Source organism: Budorcas taxicolor, chromosome 17 (genome assembly GCF_023091745.1).
Source record: "Budorcas taxicolor isolate Tak-1 chromosome 17, Takin1.1, whole genome shotgun sequence".
NCBI classification, from domain to species: Eukaryota; Metazoa; Chordata; class Mammalia; order Artiodactyla; family Bovidae; genus Budorcas; species Budorcas taxicolor.
In genome coordinates, this window is record NC_068926.1 from 44,653,555 (window position 1) to 44,670,567 (window position 17,013).

A 17,013-nucleotide genomic window follows, 5' to 3' on the forward strand; every position below is an offset into this window, starting at 1 on the left:
GACCTGTTAGTGCCTGTTATGATAAACGCTCAGGGAAAATGTTTTCTTTGCCCAGAGTCCAAAATAGACATGGTGAGCAAACTTGCTATAGTTTATTCTTTTATGGAGGCGGCCTTTGAGAGGCCTGCCTTTATTTGGGGCTCTGCATTTTATCTCCCTTTGGTTGTGTGTAGCCTGTCCCTCCTTGAGGCAGCATGAGAAATGTGAGGTCAGAGCTCACGGCACAGGCCTGAGGCCGCGAACCTCAGAGAGGCCTGCTGCCTGCCTGCCCGCAGCCAGGGTCCGGGAACTCGGGCTTCAAGAGGTTTCTCACCTTCCTCTAGTAAGAATGGCTCACTCACTCGTGCTCAGGTTGTTTGTGCAAACAGTGTGGTTTGTGCTAAGTGCCTTCTTTCCTTTCTGGAGTCTGGGCTTTGGTCCAGGCAGGCAGAGTTGCCTACATGATCAGCCCCCTATAAGAACTCTGGGCACTGGGTCTCCATGAGCTTCCCTGGGGGACAGTACTTTTCACAGCACTTCTCATGTGTTATCACAGTTTGTTGCTGGAAGAATGAAGCTCATCTCAGCTTGAATCTGGGCTCCTTCCGACTTTCCCCCAAGCGCCTTTGCCCTTTGCTCATTGAGCTCTGTGTCTTTTCCCTGTGAGTCACCAAACCTAGGGGTGGTCTTGGGGATCCCAACACAGGGCCCAGCCTCTGCCAGACACCATTGAGTCAACTCACTGCTCTGATGTTGAGTCTCCTCATCACGTTTGTTCTCTGGGAATAACTTAGAAGCTTACATCTGCATTCACAGGGATAGTTTTCATATTTCATGTAGGATTTCCATGTGTTTGGTGTCAAGAGGTTTTTTAAGCTAAGAGCCTTGGCTGGAAACAGAATCTGATTCATTGGTTTATAAAGTAATGCTGGAAACCATCTAGTATCACAGTTGAGAGCATGGTGTTTGGTCTCAGAGGGTCCATACTAACTTGAAACTTCTCATCCGTCAGATGAGGAATTGCAGGGACATTGATGGTGTGTCACTTGCCTGCACTGTGGGGGTACTCGGGGCCCCCAGGAAGTGTGGCTGTTGGTAATCCAGCGGGTCTCCCTACTCGCTAGCAGATGGGCTGTGCCATATGAGGCCGCATATTACACATTTCTCTCCTGACCCCAGAGTTCTCTTGGGGCGGAGACTGCTGCTTCCCGTGCTGCGGTGCTCTGTCCTGTACCTCCAGGGTCTGGTGTGTTGGTGCCTGTTGTCTGTCGTCCATTTGGGACCCATGGTGTTTTCTCTGTTACTCTGTACAATCTCCAGTTTCCATCTTGGTCACCAGCCTTCACTTCTTTCCACTTTCTCTGTAGGTGTGTGATCAGATTAAGACCAAGCTCACCTCCCTGAAAGATGTTCCTAACCGAATTGAGTGTCCTCTCATCTACCACCTGGACGTGGGGGCCATGTACCCCAACATCATCTTGACAAACCGCCTGCAGGTGAGACACATTCTCATATCAGAATCAAGCTCTTTCTGCCTAAACCCTAATTGCTCTCTTCCTGTCCCCTCACAGCCCTCTGCCATGGTGGACGAGGCCACCTGCGCAGCCTGTGACTTCAACAAGCCTGGAGCGAACTGCCAGAGGAAGATGGCCTGGCAGTGGAGGGGAGAGTTCAGTGAGTGTCGGCCCTGGGGGCTGCTCAGCAGGAAGCGGGTGGGCGGGTCTCTGTCACATCCTCTCTTCCCATCACTCCTTCTAGTGCCAGCCAGTCGCAGTGAGTATCATCGGATCCAGCACCAACTGGAGTCAGAGAAGTTCCCTCCCTTGACCCCTGAGGGCCCAGCCCGGGCCTTTCACGAGCTGTCCCGTGAGGAGCAGGCTAAATATGAGAAGCGGAGGCTGGCAGGTGAGCAGTTGGGCCATGTTGGTGTATCACACCTTGAGGTCAGTCGAGCCAGTTGTTGAAGTAGATGAGACCACTGTGAATTAGTTCGTCCTATAGGCTTCCTGTTGTCATTTATCCTTGTGCAAGATTCTAGCTCCTAAACCCTTCCTCCTATAGTCTTTGTGTATTTGGTCTGTTCATACAGGGCTGCCCTTTGATGTGATTTATTAGGAGCTTGTCTTTCTGAGTTTTCTGCTCCTTTGAGTTAACCAAAAAACCCATGTTTGTTGGCATCCATTGCCTAGCTTTCTTTGGCTGTGTCCAGGAGGCCTGTCCCCTGTGTGGAGTCTGACGTGCCCGCCATTCTCAATTGTGCTTCAGATTACTGCCGGAAGGCGTACAAGAAAATCCACATGACCAAGGTGGAGGAGCGTCTCACCACCATCTGCCAGCGGGAGAACTCCTTCTATGTGGACACTGTACGCGCTTTTCGGGACAGGCGCTATGAGTTCAAAGGTCTCCACAAGGTGAGCCTGACCTTCGTGAGGTTGGAGCAGGATCTAGTTTCTGAGGTGAAAATCCTTGCTCAGCTCTGTCTCAATGTGTTATTCCCTATCTCTGAGCCCAATGCATGCACTCAGACAATAAACATGCAGTTGTTTTTAACTTTGAAGAAGTAAGGGCCTGGAGCCTTGAAGCTATTCTGAATAATTGCTTTTAAAATAATTATTTAGAGCAGGGGTCAGCAAACTACTTTGTCATGGTGAAGCAGAAGGAGCTAATCTGTCAAACGCAAGCCTCACAGCATGCTGGGGAGCTGAGCTGTCCATTGGCCTCTTAGAAGCTCAGCATCCCAGGAGGTGCAGCTTGTGTGGATGTGAGAGATGGGTGTCACCATGTTACGCCTCCCCCCATCACCCCAGCCCTGACTGGCACTGGGTATTACTGAGGTCCTTCATGCCCCTTCCCCACTCCCCTCAGCAGTAACAATCTGATGTCTTCCAGTGTGATACAAATTTTGTATCACTCAGCACTTTGGTTGAGCACCTGTTCTGTGCCAGACCCTTTTTTAGGTACTGAAAAGACATCAGGTGGGGAAGTAATGGTGGAACGTTCTGAGATGAAAGAGAATGTCCAGTGTTTGGCCACTGTGACAGCAGCTAGCCTAGCAAACAGAAATGCCACTCAGGCAGGAAGTGAGTTCAGATATCCCTGAGTCACATCCCTGTCTCTCACCCTCCTCCCTGGTGGTGACCATGTCTGCTGTATTGAGGTAAAATGTATGTGAGGTACATCTGACCCTTTCAGGTGGGCAGTTCTATAGAGTTTGACAAATGCACACACCTGTGTAACCACCACCACAGTGACAAGAACATTTCCTTCACAACCATTTACAATAGCACACAGCACTAGTTAGCACAGCTGTGTCCATCTTCCAGCGGTTGGTATAGTATCTGATAAACAGTTGTTGGTCCATAAGTATCCAGGAGTTGGCGATGGACAGGGAGGCCTGGCGTGCTGCGATTCTTGGGGTTGCAAAGAGTTGGACATGACTGAGCGACTGAACTGAACTGAACTAAAGGAGTAAATTGTTACTGTCAGATGTTGCCTCTAAGAATGTGCACTCTGCTTTCAGCCTGTCAGTGGTTTCTGAGTTCTGTTGTTTAAGAAACCCTATAACTCAGCCCATTGAATGCATTAATAAGAGTAAATTAAGTAACAGGACTTGGATTGGGAGTCTCTGGGCCTCTTTGGTGGAGTGAAGCCCCTGCCTCTGTCACTGGTCTTGAGATACAGATTTCATCTGCTTCTCCAGTTAGCTGCCAGGTTCTGGATTCTGTTCTGTGGGCTTGAAATTGCCCTAAGTCTGAGGTGTCAAAGTAGGTTGTTGCTATCACAAAGTATTTTCTCCTAGTCCTTAGTTTCACAAGTAATAAAAATGTAATATTGATATGTTTCTTTGTGTTCATAAGTCCTTTCAGGATATCTGTCTTACATGGGGCAGTTCTAGATTGAAAGTGTTTTCAAGGTAGGTGAGAACTAAGCATGCAGACACTATGGGGGACAAGCTGATATATCCATGTTAAATTTCTCAGGTGTAGTGATAGTGTTGAGGTTATCTAGAATGTCCTTGTTCCTGGAAATTTTTTGCTGAAGTATTTAGGGGGGTCAGGTCATGATAGTTTCAACTTGCCTTTGGTTGTGCCAATAGAGTTTTTCTCTAGAATGGAATAAAGGAAATATGGCAAAATATCAACAGTGACCCCTCTGGTATATGGTCTTTGTTGTACCTTTTTTTTTTTTTTGGAAGTTTTCTATAGATTTCAAATTTTCAAAATATCAAAACCTTGGGCCCAGGTACAGAATGTGAGGTGGAAGAGTCTAGGAGGTGATCAGTCTTTGTGTGGGTTGCAGGTGTGGAAAAAGAAGCTCTCCGCAGCCGTGGAGGTGGGGGGCGCGGCGGAGGTGAAGCGCTGCAGGAACATGGAGGTCCTGTACGACTCCCTGCAGCTGGCGCACAAGTGCATCCTCAACTCCTTCTATGGCTACGTCATGCGCAAGGGGTAGGCCCTTGCCTGTGGGGCTGTGGGCACGAGTGAGAGGGGGGAGTCAGGGCCTCGTGCAAGGAGTGCAGGAGAGGGCGGGTTGGGTGGGGGCTGAGGTCACACTGACTCAGAGGGTTCTGGGCATCTGGGGCGTCAGCACTCCTGGACACGTGCCTCTGAGCATCCCGGGCTGTAGAGCAGAGGGTAGTCTCTGGCGTACGACTAGTGCATGCGTGCTCAGTCACGTCCAACTCTTATGACTCCATGGACTGTAGCCCACCAGACTCCTCTGTCCACGGAATTATCCTGGCAAGAATATTGGAGTGGGTTGCCACTTCCTACTCCGAGGTCTTCTGAGAAGTCAAGAAAGCCAGGAATGGGGGCATCCTAAAGCCAACATGGAGTGTGTTCCCAGGGTAGGGTGCCAAAGGAAGATGAGGCAAGGTGGGGCCTGAGTGTGTCCAGTGAGCCAGCAGCTAGGTGGGTGGGGCCTCGGCAGAGCAGGTCATTGAAGGTGAGGCCCAGCTGTTGTGAGTGGAACCCAGGAGGGTCAACATGGGTGGCCCTGGAGGAGCAAGGTAGTGGTGGGGCAGATTGGTTTGAGGGAAAGTGGCTTTGTTTGTTTGTTGTTGCCTTTTAATGGCAGAGAGGGAGGGGCTGAGAGCAGGGCTACCACCTGAGCAGAGTTCCCTGGGGCAGGAGGGCCTGGCCTAAGGTCACTTGACACCTGTGAGACCTGATTTGAGTGTGGAGCCAGGTGGGCTGGTGTTTTGCCTGAGAAGTCAGAGGATGAGTGTGGGGTGTGGGAGAACAAGGAAGGCATGAGGTGGTGCCTGGGAGAGTGGGAGGGAACTCGAGGGGGCTCTCTCGGCCACTGCCCTGGAGAGCCCTGCTGAGTTGAGGTCGTGATCTGTTGCCACAGCACATGCTGCATCCTTTCAGAACTTTCCTGAGCTGAGCACTTCTTTGAAGTAGGAACAGAGGAGTATCTTCAGCACAGAGCTTAATCCTACCTTAGTTCTTCCCTGCTTCAGATGTCCCCTCCTCCCAACCCTAACTCCTCTAACGTCCTTCTTGAGGGTGCCCCTCCCACCCCTCAGCTGTGACTGTCCCCTCCAGGGCCCGCTGGTACTCCATGGAGATGGCTGGCATCGTCTGCTTCACAGGGGCCAACATCATCACCCAGGCGCGGGAGCTGATTGAGCAGATCGGGTGAGTGCTGCACTTGGTCACCAGCTGCTGGGACTTGGGGAGGCACGGCCTGAGGTGAAGAGGCTGGACGCAGGGGCTGAGAAGGAACAAGCTGGTGACGATAGAGCTGGCGATGCTGGAGATGGGAAGGTGTTTCGTATTGTGGGTTCCCAGCCAGGAGGAACCTCGTCCACTGTCAAGCATTGACACACGGTTCTTGCTCTGTAGACATCCATGCCCATCATTCATGTGGTCTCATTTCTCTGTTTCTCTGAAGGAGGCCCTTAGAGCTGGACACAGATGGTATATGGTGTGTCCTGCCCAACAGCTTCCCTGAAAACTTTGTCATCAAGACCACCAATGTGAAAAAGCCCAAGGTGACCATCTCTTACCCTGGGGCTATGTTAAACATCATGGTCAAGGTGAGCCTGCATCTCTAGCAAGGACCTATTGTCTGGGGTGGGGTTCTTCACACCACCTCCCTTGATAGGAGTGTGGGAAAGGGGAAAGCGTTGGCCCTTACACTGAGGTGCCCCCCTTTCTGAGTGGGTGCTCCCATTTCTGAATGTCTCTGACTTTCAGATTATCTTTCTCTAGCCTGAACATCTTGTCCAGAGATGTTGTGTTCAAAAGTTACCTGTGTCTCTGTTCCTATTTAGCATAATGACCAGACTTACAGCAAAATTGGAAAAATAGAACAAGAATTCCTGTATATCCTTTAGCCTGCTTCTCTTTATTTTTTTATTTGGCTGTGATGGGTCTTAGTTGTGGCACATGGGATCTCCGTTGCATCATCTGGGGTCTTTTGTGGTGGTGCATGGGCTTTGGAGCTCACAGCCTCAGTAGTTTGTGGCACACGGGCTTAGCTACTCTGTGGCACATGGGCTCTTTCCAAACCAGGGATCTGACCCATGTCCCCTGCATTGCAAGGCGGATTCCTAATCACTAGACCACCAGGGAAGTCCTGCCTGCTTCTGTTTATCTTTTATAAACCCCAGTGTAATTGTCAGAACTGAGAAGTCATCCCAGCACCACACTGTAACTCAACTACAGCTTGCTTTGTATTTCTCAGCTTTTCCAGGACCACGCCCTGCATTTGGCCAGCCTGTCTCCTTAGTCCCCTCCAGCCTGGCAGCCCCCTTGGTCTTTCCAGTCTATTATGACCTAGACACTTTGGTGAATACTGGTCAGTTGCTTTGCGGACTAACTCTCCATTTGAATTTGTCCCTTGTTCTTCGTTACTAGATTGAGGTTATTTGGGTTTTTTGGAGGGAAAAAAACAGAGATACGTGCTCCATGTTGGCATTCTTGCGGGGCACTGAGTCAGGATCAACACTCCTGCTGGCATCCCAACTATCACGTTACAGGAACTAGTCCATGAGTCCACACTCCCAGGAGTGGCAGACCCCAGCCACACAGCAAAGCCATCCCAGTAATTAGTAAAGACTATGGCTCAGAGGTTAAAGCGTCTGCCTGGGATGTGGGAGACCCTGGTTCAATCCCTGGGTCGGAAGATCCCCTGGAGAAGGAAGGTAGCAACCCACTCCAGTACGCTTGCCTGGAGAATCCCATGGAGGGAGGAGCCTGGTAGGCCGCAGTCCATGGGGTCACAAAGAGTCGGACACGACTGAGCGACTTCACTTTCACTTTCACTTTATGGAGGAGATACTCTCCTCTACACTGGGACTCTGCAGATGTGCTGTTTCACTCTGAACCTTCGCCTTCTGGTTTTAGCACTGGCAGTATCCTGTCACAGTGGGAATCAGTCTGCCCAAGGCAACTCTGTATTTCCCTCGTTCTTTGTACATTATTAATTGGAACCTTTTGTAAGGAAGAGTTGTCACACTTCTCTCCTACTTTTGTTGTTAAGTCATTCAGTCCTGTCCAACTCTTTTGTGACCCCACGCACTTACTGTAGCCCTCCAGGCTCCTTTGTCCATGGAATTCTCCAGATAAGAATAATGAAGTGGGTTGCCATTCCTTTCTCCAGGGGATCTTCCCGACCCAGGGATTGAACCCAAGTCTCCTGCTAGGTGGGCAGATTCTTTACCCCTGTACCAATTCCTCTTACCTTCTGGGAAGCCCCTTTCTCCTGCTTAGCCCCTCACTTATCACTTTATTGAGTCATTTGTTAGGTCATTGTGGGTGTGTGGGTGTTTGCTGTGTGGGGTAACAACCCAGTTCCATCCTGATGTGTTTTGTTGCTCAGCTTATTCCACTTTGGCCACTAGGGGCTCCTTCACGTTAGCTCCCTGTGTCCTTGAGACACACCCTGTTATGTGGTTTGGATTTGGGTTTTGGGGGAATGCTTTACTTCCTGCGACTGCAAGACACTCCAGCCTCATCTTGTATTTCTCCTGTCCCACCTTGGAATCACCCATTTCTCCAAGGAGGCCAGGTTCCTTTTATTAGGAAGTGGTGGTAGAAACCAAGATGGGGTGTCTCTGCTGCTCACAGCAGATTGGCTAGGAAGTGGTGTGTGTGTGTAATAATCCCACACGTGTGTCTATATTTATTTCTCTGTTTATCTGCATACATATTTAAATAGACATAACATGAGCATATTGATATATCCGGCTCCAGTCTGTTCTCCTTTCCTTATTAGTGACTCCTTTGTCCTTCTCTGATTTTATTTGTGTATTTATTTGTTCAACCCTAGTATTTGTGTAAAGCAGGTTCCGAGCTATGTGTCTGTGAGCAGTAAGCCCACCAGCTGCAGTACAGTGTTCAGTCTTTACTCTTAGACCACCCACACCATGTGAGATTTGCCAAAGTTACTTAAGCCAGCCCTCTGGCAGGGTTCTGTCAAGCAGTGCTAGTGCAGTTGAGTTCATTTGTTTCAATCTGCAGGCGTTCTTGGGGTCACCCTAGATCCTAGTTGAATGTTGGTTCGTTTGCCTCCAGTAAGATTCACTCTTTTGTTGTTGTTGTTTTCATTCATTCATTTACGTCTGGGTCTTTGCTGCTGGGTGTGGGCTTCCCATTGCAGTGGCTTCTTTTGTGGAGCATGAGCTCTAGGGTGCGTGGGCTTCAGTAGTTGCAGCATGGGGGCTCAGTAGTTGTGGCACACAGGCTCAGTTGCCGCTCAGCATGTGGAATCTTTCCAGACCAGGGATCGAACCTGTGCCTCTGCATTGACAGGCAGATTCTTATCCACTGTACCACCAGGGAAGTCCAGAATCCATGCTTTACAGGGAGCACTTCTGTGGGTTTTGACCCAGACATAGAGGCGTGTGTCCACCATCAAACAGAGCAGCATAGAACAGCCTCCACCCTAAAGGCTCCTGGACGCTGCCCCTGTGTTCTCGGCCCTTCTCGTTAGGCCCAGCCCTGGTTCCCCCGTGTGTTCTTTTATGTGATAGTTTTGCCTTTTCCAGCATGTCCTGTGAATTGAAACATGCTGTGTAACCTTGGTAGACCAAGCAGGAAGCCCTTTGGTTCATCCACCTTGGACATATGTCAGAACTTGATCCCTTTCTCTTGCCAAGCGGTGTCCATTGTATGGAAGAGCCCCAGCTTGCTGATCCATCCACCCTTTGGAGGGCAGCTGGTCGTCTCCAGGTTTGAGTGATGATGAGTGAGGCCGACCCCCTCTTCACTCTTGCTTGGCAGGAAGGCTTCACCAATGATCAGTACCAGGAGCTGGCTGAGCCTTCTTCGCTCACCTACGTCACTCGCTCAGAGAACAGCATCTTTTTCGAGGTTGATGGGCCCTACCTTGCCATGATCCTTCCAGCCTCCAAGGAAGAAGGCAAGAAACTGAAGAAGAGGTAGGAATCCCACAGTCTTTATGCTTGGGAAAGGTCTAACAACTCCTCTAGTAAATGGACCAGGACCCACAATGGGAACAGACCTCGGTTCTGGTTTCTTGACCTTTTTGATTCAATTTGGAAAGCTTTTCTTGACACCCACAAACTCTGTTCTCCACCTGTTATATTCTGGTTCTACAGATTGCAGGCCCTAAGTCATTTTCCTTTTGGAGATCAGGGTAGAGAGATGTTTGCTGCTTGATGGATACTAGAAGGGAGGATGAGAAAGGGAAGGAAAAAGGCAGAGGGGTGATGAGAAGCAGCTAGCATCCCAGGCTCTCTCCTCTGCTCTCTTTGCCTATGTTTCTAGGTATGCTGTGTTCAATGAGGATGGTTCCCTGGCTGAGCTCAAGGGCTTTGAGGTCAAACGCCGCGGGGAGCTGCAGCTGATTAAAATCTTCCAGTCCTCAGTGTTTGAGGCCTTTCTCAAGGGCAGCACCCTAGAAGAAGTGTATGGCTCTGTCGCCAAGGTGGCTGATTACTGGCTAGACGTACTATACAGCAAGGTAAGGCTCCTCATCTGGCTCTGAGGGTCCTGCAGTCAGAGTCCTGGTAAGCAAGGTGACAGATGAACTCAAGGCTAATTCTGATGAAATCCCATAACTTCCTTAGTGCCAGGGCTACCCCGAATCCCTCTTAACTTTTGTGTCCAGTGACAGAATTCTGTGAAGGAAACAAATATTAGCATGATGATGAGCCAGTTGTAAGCTGTTCAACCTCAGACAGGCCCCTTGGGCTCCTCCTCATCGTTGAAGAAAGCAGCTGGCTCCTCGGTTGGTCCATCTGCTATCCAACCTGCCCATGTCTCTCTTCTTTTCTCTCTCCTGGCTCCTCCTTTCCCTGTCTTTCTCTTCCTTTTAGGACAAATATCAATTCTTTGTCTTTCCTATTATTCTGTAGTCTTGGTACTGAAAGCTCAATAAATGTTTCTTGATATTTTCCTGCACAGTTTAATAAAAGTTAAGGTTTTGTGTGTGGTGTGTTGCTGTGCAGTGGTATGAGACAGCCCTGTTACACCACTGCCTTCAGCTCATCAGGCTAGATGAACGCAGTTTCACATGGAGAAAGTCTTGGGTGAGCTCAGGCTGGTGCTCCCTTCCTCTGTATGATATTTTTGCTCGTTGCCTCTCTCTCCAGGCAGCTAACATGCCTGATTCTGAACTGTTCGAGCTGATCTCTGAGAACCGTTCCATGTCTCGGAAGCTGGAAGATTATGGGGAGCAGAAGTCGACATCCATCAGCACGGCCAAGCGCCTGGCTGAGTTCCTGGGAGATCAGATGGTGAAGGATGCTGGGCTGAGCTGCCGCTACATCATCTCCCGGAAGCCTGAGGGGTCTCCAGTCACAGAGAGGTAAGGGTTTCCAGCGTCAAGGAAGGAATTCCTTAAGGGTCTTGGTTGCTCTCTGAAAACCTGCATCTTCTGTAGAGCCTGTGTCCCTCCATAGAGAGATAAGTTTCCTTAAACAGGGCAGGGATAGTCAGGACTCGGAAGAGGGAGGAATCAGGCCTTGGACTTCCTTCAGAGCAGATGCCGGGAAGGCTGCTGGGCCCTGGTGGGAATCCTGAGAGGGTGTAGTGAGCTTGTCCACTTGGAGCCCAGAGAATCTGGGTTCTTGGGTGGCCAGACTGAGAGTACCCTCTCAGTCAGGCATAGGGCAGTGGGGATGTCCTGGAGGGTCTGCTACAATGAGCATAACACAAAGTCCAGTCCAGGTTTAGGGCAGAGCTCCAGGTCACTCACACACAAGCAGACTGATGCTGCACTTCTCGAGTTGGGATTATTGAACCACAGCTACATGCTACCACACTGACAGCAAGAAAAGCAGGGTGATGCATGAAGGCAGAGTATACTTCTGTCTATTTAAGTTTACACACAGGGGAAGTACAATAGGAGTACTATAAAAGCATGTAGGGGATTGATAAGCACCAAGATAAACACTATATTTACTTTGTATTAGGAGGGTCGACAGAGCTACACAGGGGACTTCATCGTCATCTTTATTTTTCATCCATGACATGAAAATGGCATGGCCGGTTTGATAGAACTAGGTGGTGGGTGCACAGGTTTCTGTTCTTTCGAAGTTTCTTCGTGATATTTCAAAATAACAAATACTTCTTCCAGTGAGAGAAAGGGGTAGTGACAGTTGCCATGTTGCTTTGCTAGTGATGTGAAAACTGGTTTCATTTTCAGGCCAGCAGTGGGCTCTGTCTATATTTTACCCAGTGAATAACATTTTTAATGTTTATTTATATACATGCACATGAATATATAATTTATGTAAATAGCTCTGATAACAGTGGTCAAACATACACCAGATGGCCAATGGTAAGGAGTTGTGCATGAAATCATGACATTTTAATATGAAGTATTAATATTTATTAAGTATGATAAACATCAGATACAGATAGTTTATACAAAATAACTACATGAACTTAAAACATAGGTTACAAAGTAGGTCATAAGTACTTATTTCCATGTAAACTGCAGGAGATTTTCACATTTGTGAGTTTTTTTTATCTCTTCTCGACCAGGGCCATTCCACTGGCCATTTTCCAGGCAGAGCCCACAGTGAGGAAGCACTTTCTCCGGAAATGGCTAAAGAGTTCTTCCCTTCAGGACTTTGATATTCGGACAGTGAGTGCTGATTTTTTTTCCAACTCTTAGAAATTGAGGAGGAAAACTAGATAAGGCAGAGAATCCCAGACTCGGGTCATGTTTTTGTCTGGGGACTTCACTCTTGATTTCCTCTTTTCTATTATGGAATGAATGAAGAAATAGTTACACTTTGGGAAAACCGGGAAAAGCTAGATGCTGCGGAGGCCTTTTTAACTGCTCTCTGGGAGGGACTAAGGCTTGGGGTCTGGCACAGGGTTCTACCACTGGCTCCTTTACTTGTTCTGATCCTGGGGGATCATTTATACTCTGCACTTCCATTTCCTCCTCTGTGACATGGGGCCTTTCAGCATAGAATTTCTGAGAGGATTGAATAAAACACATGAAGCATTCATTCAGCACAGTGCTTGGCATGGTGTGTTGCTGCTCTTCTCATGCACCCCGTTGCTGGTTTCCTGCATGCTCAGATTCTGGATTGGGACTACTACATCGAGCGGCTGGGGAGTGCCATACAGAAGATCATCACGATCCCTGCGGCCCTGCAGCAGGTGAGGCTGAGACCAGCAGAAACGGAGCGCAGTGTGAAACCTGGACCTGACTAAACTAACAGAGTCAGACAAGTGATCAGTATCGCCTTCATGTAGGTGAAGAACCCAGTACCACGTGTCAAACACCCTGACTGGCTGCACAAAAAACTGCTAGAGAAGAATGACATCTACAAGCAGAAGAAGATCAGTGAGCTCTTCGTCCTTGAGGGCAAGAGACAGGTAATGGGGCCTGGCCCAGGACGACAGGCTGTGACAGTCGGGGCTGGGCTGGGTCCTGTGGGCGCACAGGCACCAGTCTCCATACTGCTGCCCATCATTTTGGATGCTTCCATTCAAGCATCTGCAATGTTTTTTTCTTTCTAAAAATACATATCTTGGTACTTAACCCTTTAGTTCTTCTCTGTGTTCTTCTGTGATAGGAAGCTTTGTAATGCATCACTTTAGGATGAAAAACTAAATATATGATGTACTAAATAATTAGACTCAGTAACTTGGAATGCATCACTGCACCTTGAGACTTCAGTTTTCTAAACTAAAAAAAGCTGTTACAAATGCAAAAAAAATACTAAAGACCAGTGTAATGAAAAGCATAGCTAAAATCAGAAGAGCAAGAAGAAAATTCTCAGGTGCTGAAAATGGAAACTGAGCTTTAAACCAGAGCAGTATACAAACTCTCCTGCTAAAAACCAGATCCTCAGATTGAATTTTAAAATCTAACTACCTTATTTATGAGTTATACCTAAAAGGGCTCAAAAAAATTAGAAGAATGCAAAAACATATCAAGTAAATATTAACCAAAGCAAAGCTGATGTAGCTATATTAATGCAAGACAAAAAAAAAATTTAACTTAAAAAGTATTAGTAATGATAATGATGGTATTAAATACTACTAAAAGTCAAATTTCACTAGAAATATTTAGTAATTCTAATAGCTTAGCTTCAAATTAAATATGTGAAAATTTACTTAACTATTAGAAAAAAATTGACATCTAATCAGTTTAGGATTTAAACACATCTCTCAATTGATAGATCAAGCAGACCAAAAACTAGTAAAAATTTGTAAGGTTAGAATGAGTTAACAAATAGAGCTTTGCACTCAATAATTAAAGAACACACATTCTTTTTAAGAACACCTAAAATAAGACTGAATGCTGCAAAGCAAATTGTAACATTCCAAATAATTTATATATATACAGATCATGTTGTTTGGAAACTGTAAAGAAATATAAGTAACTCATGGATCAAGAAGTCACAATGGAAATTAGAAATAGTGAATGAAAATACTATTAAAATTTGTAGTTTGCAACTAAAGACTATAAATAGCACATAATCTATTTTAATATATAGAAAAGAAAAACCAATAGAAAATTAAGTAACTCCCAACTGAAAAATTCAGAAACAGTAGAAACCAAGAAAGTAGAAAGAAGTTATAAAGGCAAGAGCAGCAATGAATGAAACAATAAAGCCAAAACCTTTATCTTTGAAAAGACTTATGAAATAGATAAATCTTTGTCAAGATAGATATTTCAGGTTTTGTGTTAATGAAAACAGATTATCAATGCAGCTATTATAAAGTCTAAAAGAAATAAAGACTGAATTATCTTTCCTAAACAATTGGAAAACTTAGATGGAATGGACAGTATCCTAAAAGAATTATTCAAATTAGCCTAAGAAACAATAGAAAAACTGAATAGAACTTCAACCATTAAAAAGAAACAAATACTGGGCCCAAATGGTTTCTCAGAGGGATTTTATCAAACTTAAAAAAACATTTTTTTGGTAGTGCTGGGTCTTCGCTGCTATATGTGGACTTTCTCTAGTTGTGGCAAGTGGCGGGGGCTACTCTTCATTGTGGTGTGCAGGCTTCTCATTGCAGTGGCTTCTCTAGTTGCAGAGCATGGCCTCTAGGTACATGGGCTCAGTATTTGGGGCTCCTGGGACCTAGAGTGCCACTAGTTGTGGTACAGGAGTCTAACTGCTCCACAGCATGTGGGATCCTCCCAGACTAGGGATTAAACCTGTGTCCTCTGCTTTTACAGGCAGATTCTTCACCACTGAGCCACCAGGGAAGCCCCCCACCAAACTTCTTAAACAAATGATTCCAGAGAATTTTAAAAAGAGAGTCCTTAGCTCATTTGGTGGAGAAGGAAATGGCAACCCACTCCAGTATTCTTGCCTGGAAAATCCCATGGATGGAGGAGCCTGGTTGGCTACTGTCCATGGGGTCGCAAAGAGTCAGACACTACTTCACTATCACTATCACTATAGCTCATTTGGTAATCTTTATAACTTTTGTTACCCTGGTAACAAACTAACAAGCCAGGAAAAGGAAGGCCATTGGCAGATAGAACTATAGGTACAAAAATAGTAACAAACTAAATTTTGCACTGTGTAAAGACAGTAATATTGTGTCCAGGTGTGATTTATGCAAGGAATGGCAGGTGTTAACTTCAGAAATCTGCTAATTTAGTTCATTTTAGGAAAAATCGATTCATCGTGAAGAGAAGACTTATGGTGTCATTTTCAATAAAGTCAAGAAAGAACATTTGATAAACTAATGTCTATTCATGATAAAACTGAACAGTCAAAATCAGAAAAAATGATATATTTCTGTGATAAAGTCCATCTGTTGAAACTCAGTAGCACACATCATATTTAATGGCACAACATTAGAATCATTGAAGTGAGGAAGAGGAAATGGATGCCTATTACGACCACTTCTGTTCAAAATTGTTTAAGTCCTGGCTGGCACAAAACAAGAAAAAGAAGTTAAATTTTAAGGATAGAAAGATATAAAACATCATTTGTAGGTAAATATAACTGTTAACACAGAAAATGTAAGGAACCCCCAAATTATTTTAACTAAGACATTTCAACAAGGTCATTAGATACAAAGCTCATATATAAAAACCTATAGCTTTCTTTTATATTAGAGACAATTAGGGATTTTTAAAAATTGATCATTTTTTTTTTATTTTGGCTATGTGGCATGTAGTATCTTTGTTTCCCAACCAGGTATTGAACCTGCACCCTCTGCAAAGGAAGCACAGAGTTTTAACCACTGGACCACTAGAGAATTCCTTAGAAAGTATTGTTTGAAAGGTACTATTTATAATGATGACGAATAATATACCAAGGAATAAATCATAGCAACAAAATATGTGTAAAACTTTTATGGAAAAAAATTATACAACTTCATTGAAGAGCAGAGAAATTCACCTAAATAAATAAGGAGATATACCATGTTCATGGATGAAAAGATTCAATATTAGAATCCTTGGGGTGATTTGCCCCAAGATAATTTGTAAAATTCAGTGTAATTTCAGTTAAAATATCTGCAAAAAGTTTTTTGATGGAACTTGACAATCCTAAAATTCATGTGAAGAACAAGGATAAGAAAAACGAAAACAATTTTGAAGATTAAAAAGGGGAAGTTTGTCTTAGTGTGTAACAAAGCTCACTCTTATTAAGGCAAGACCATGTAACAGTGGAACTAATAATAGGGACCTTAGAAACTGATCCCCATGCACCTGGGAGCTTGGTCTATCACAGAGGTAGTGTTATACACTATTAAGGAGAATAGAGTGCTTATTCAGTAAATGATGCTGGGGAAAATGTTTTTTTCGTATTTTAAGAAGAAAGTAGCTATCTCACACTGAGTATGAAAACAAATTAAGTTGAAAAAAGAGAACTCTTTGGGGAAAAAGCATAGGAGACTATCTTTATGATGCTGGGGTGGAAAGAGCTTAAGTCATAACTAAAAAACACATCACAAAAGGAAAGACCAATAAATTCAATTAATTAAACTGTAAATTTTCTGTAGTCTGAAACAAGAAAGGCAAAATGTTGGTATTTATTGAATTTGCATTATAAGAACATAGGTGTTCATTACTATTCTTTTGTTACTTTTGTAATTAAAAAACAAACTTTTTTCTAACACAGAAGTCACCATAAAACGAAGAGAAAAGTCACAGTTCAAAGAAGATATTTGAAATGTACAAAGTTAGAAATGGTCCATAAACATGTATGTTATTTTTCTGTTTACTGTGTAGCAAGTGATCCCAGAACCTGGCAGCTTAAATATCATGGGTTTATTATTATCTTGCACATTTTGAGCCCTGTGGATCTGGAATCTGGGCACAGCTTATCCAGGTCCCCTGGCCCAGGGTCCCCTGCAGACTGCAGTCAGGTGTCAGCCAGGGCTGTGCTCCCATATGAAGGCCTCCCCAGGAGGTGAGGAGGGATGTGCTCCTAAGCTCACTCTGGTTGAGCCATCCTCGTTCCTAGCTCCACGGGCCTCTCCACAGGACAGCTCACAGCCTGACGGCTGACTCCAGAGCAGGCCCTAGATATCAGCCAGAGAGGGTGCCTGCAGTGCAGAGGTCACTGTATTTTATAATCTAGCCTCAAAATGGCATCCTGTCACTTGTTGTAATCTCTTC

At 45.6% G+C, this 17,013-nt stretch overlaps 1 protein-coding gene across 1 annotated transcript in view; it reads left to right on the top strand.

Annotated features, from left to right (window-relative positions):
- The window catches only part of POLE (DNA polymerase epsilon, catalytic subunit), a 54,867-nt gene that overhangs the window by 16,116 nt on the left and 21,738 nt on the right, over window positions 1-17,013 (top strand). Inside the window, exons 17-29 of the mRNA XM_052654834.1 lie at window positions 1,347-1,475; window positions 1,551-1,653; window positions 1,738-1,884; window positions 2,245-2,390; window positions 4,279-4,427; window positions 5,529-5,621; window positions 5,878-6,022; window positions 9,213-9,370; window positions 9,720-9,915; window positions 10,547-10,761; window positions 11,943-12,045; window positions 12,492-12,572; window positions 12,669-12,791. Of these exons, the coding sequence (XP_052510794.1) occupies window positions 1,347-1,475; window positions 1,551-1,653; window positions 1,738-1,884; window positions 2,245-2,390; window positions 4,279-4,427; window positions 5,529-5,621; window positions 5,878-6,022; window positions 9,213-9,370; window positions 9,720-9,915; window positions 10,547-10,761; window positions 11,943-12,045; window positions 12,492-12,572; window positions 12,669-12,791 (1,788 nt within the window). The remainder of the gene's footprint in view (window positions 1-1,346; window positions 1,476-1,550; window positions 1,654-1,737; window positions 1,885-2,244; window positions 2,391-4,278; window positions 4,428-5,528; window positions 5,622-5,877; window positions 6,023-9,212; window positions 9,371-9,719; window positions 9,916-10,546; window positions 10,762-11,942; window positions 12,046-12,491; window positions 12,573-12,668; window positions 12,792-17,013) is intronic.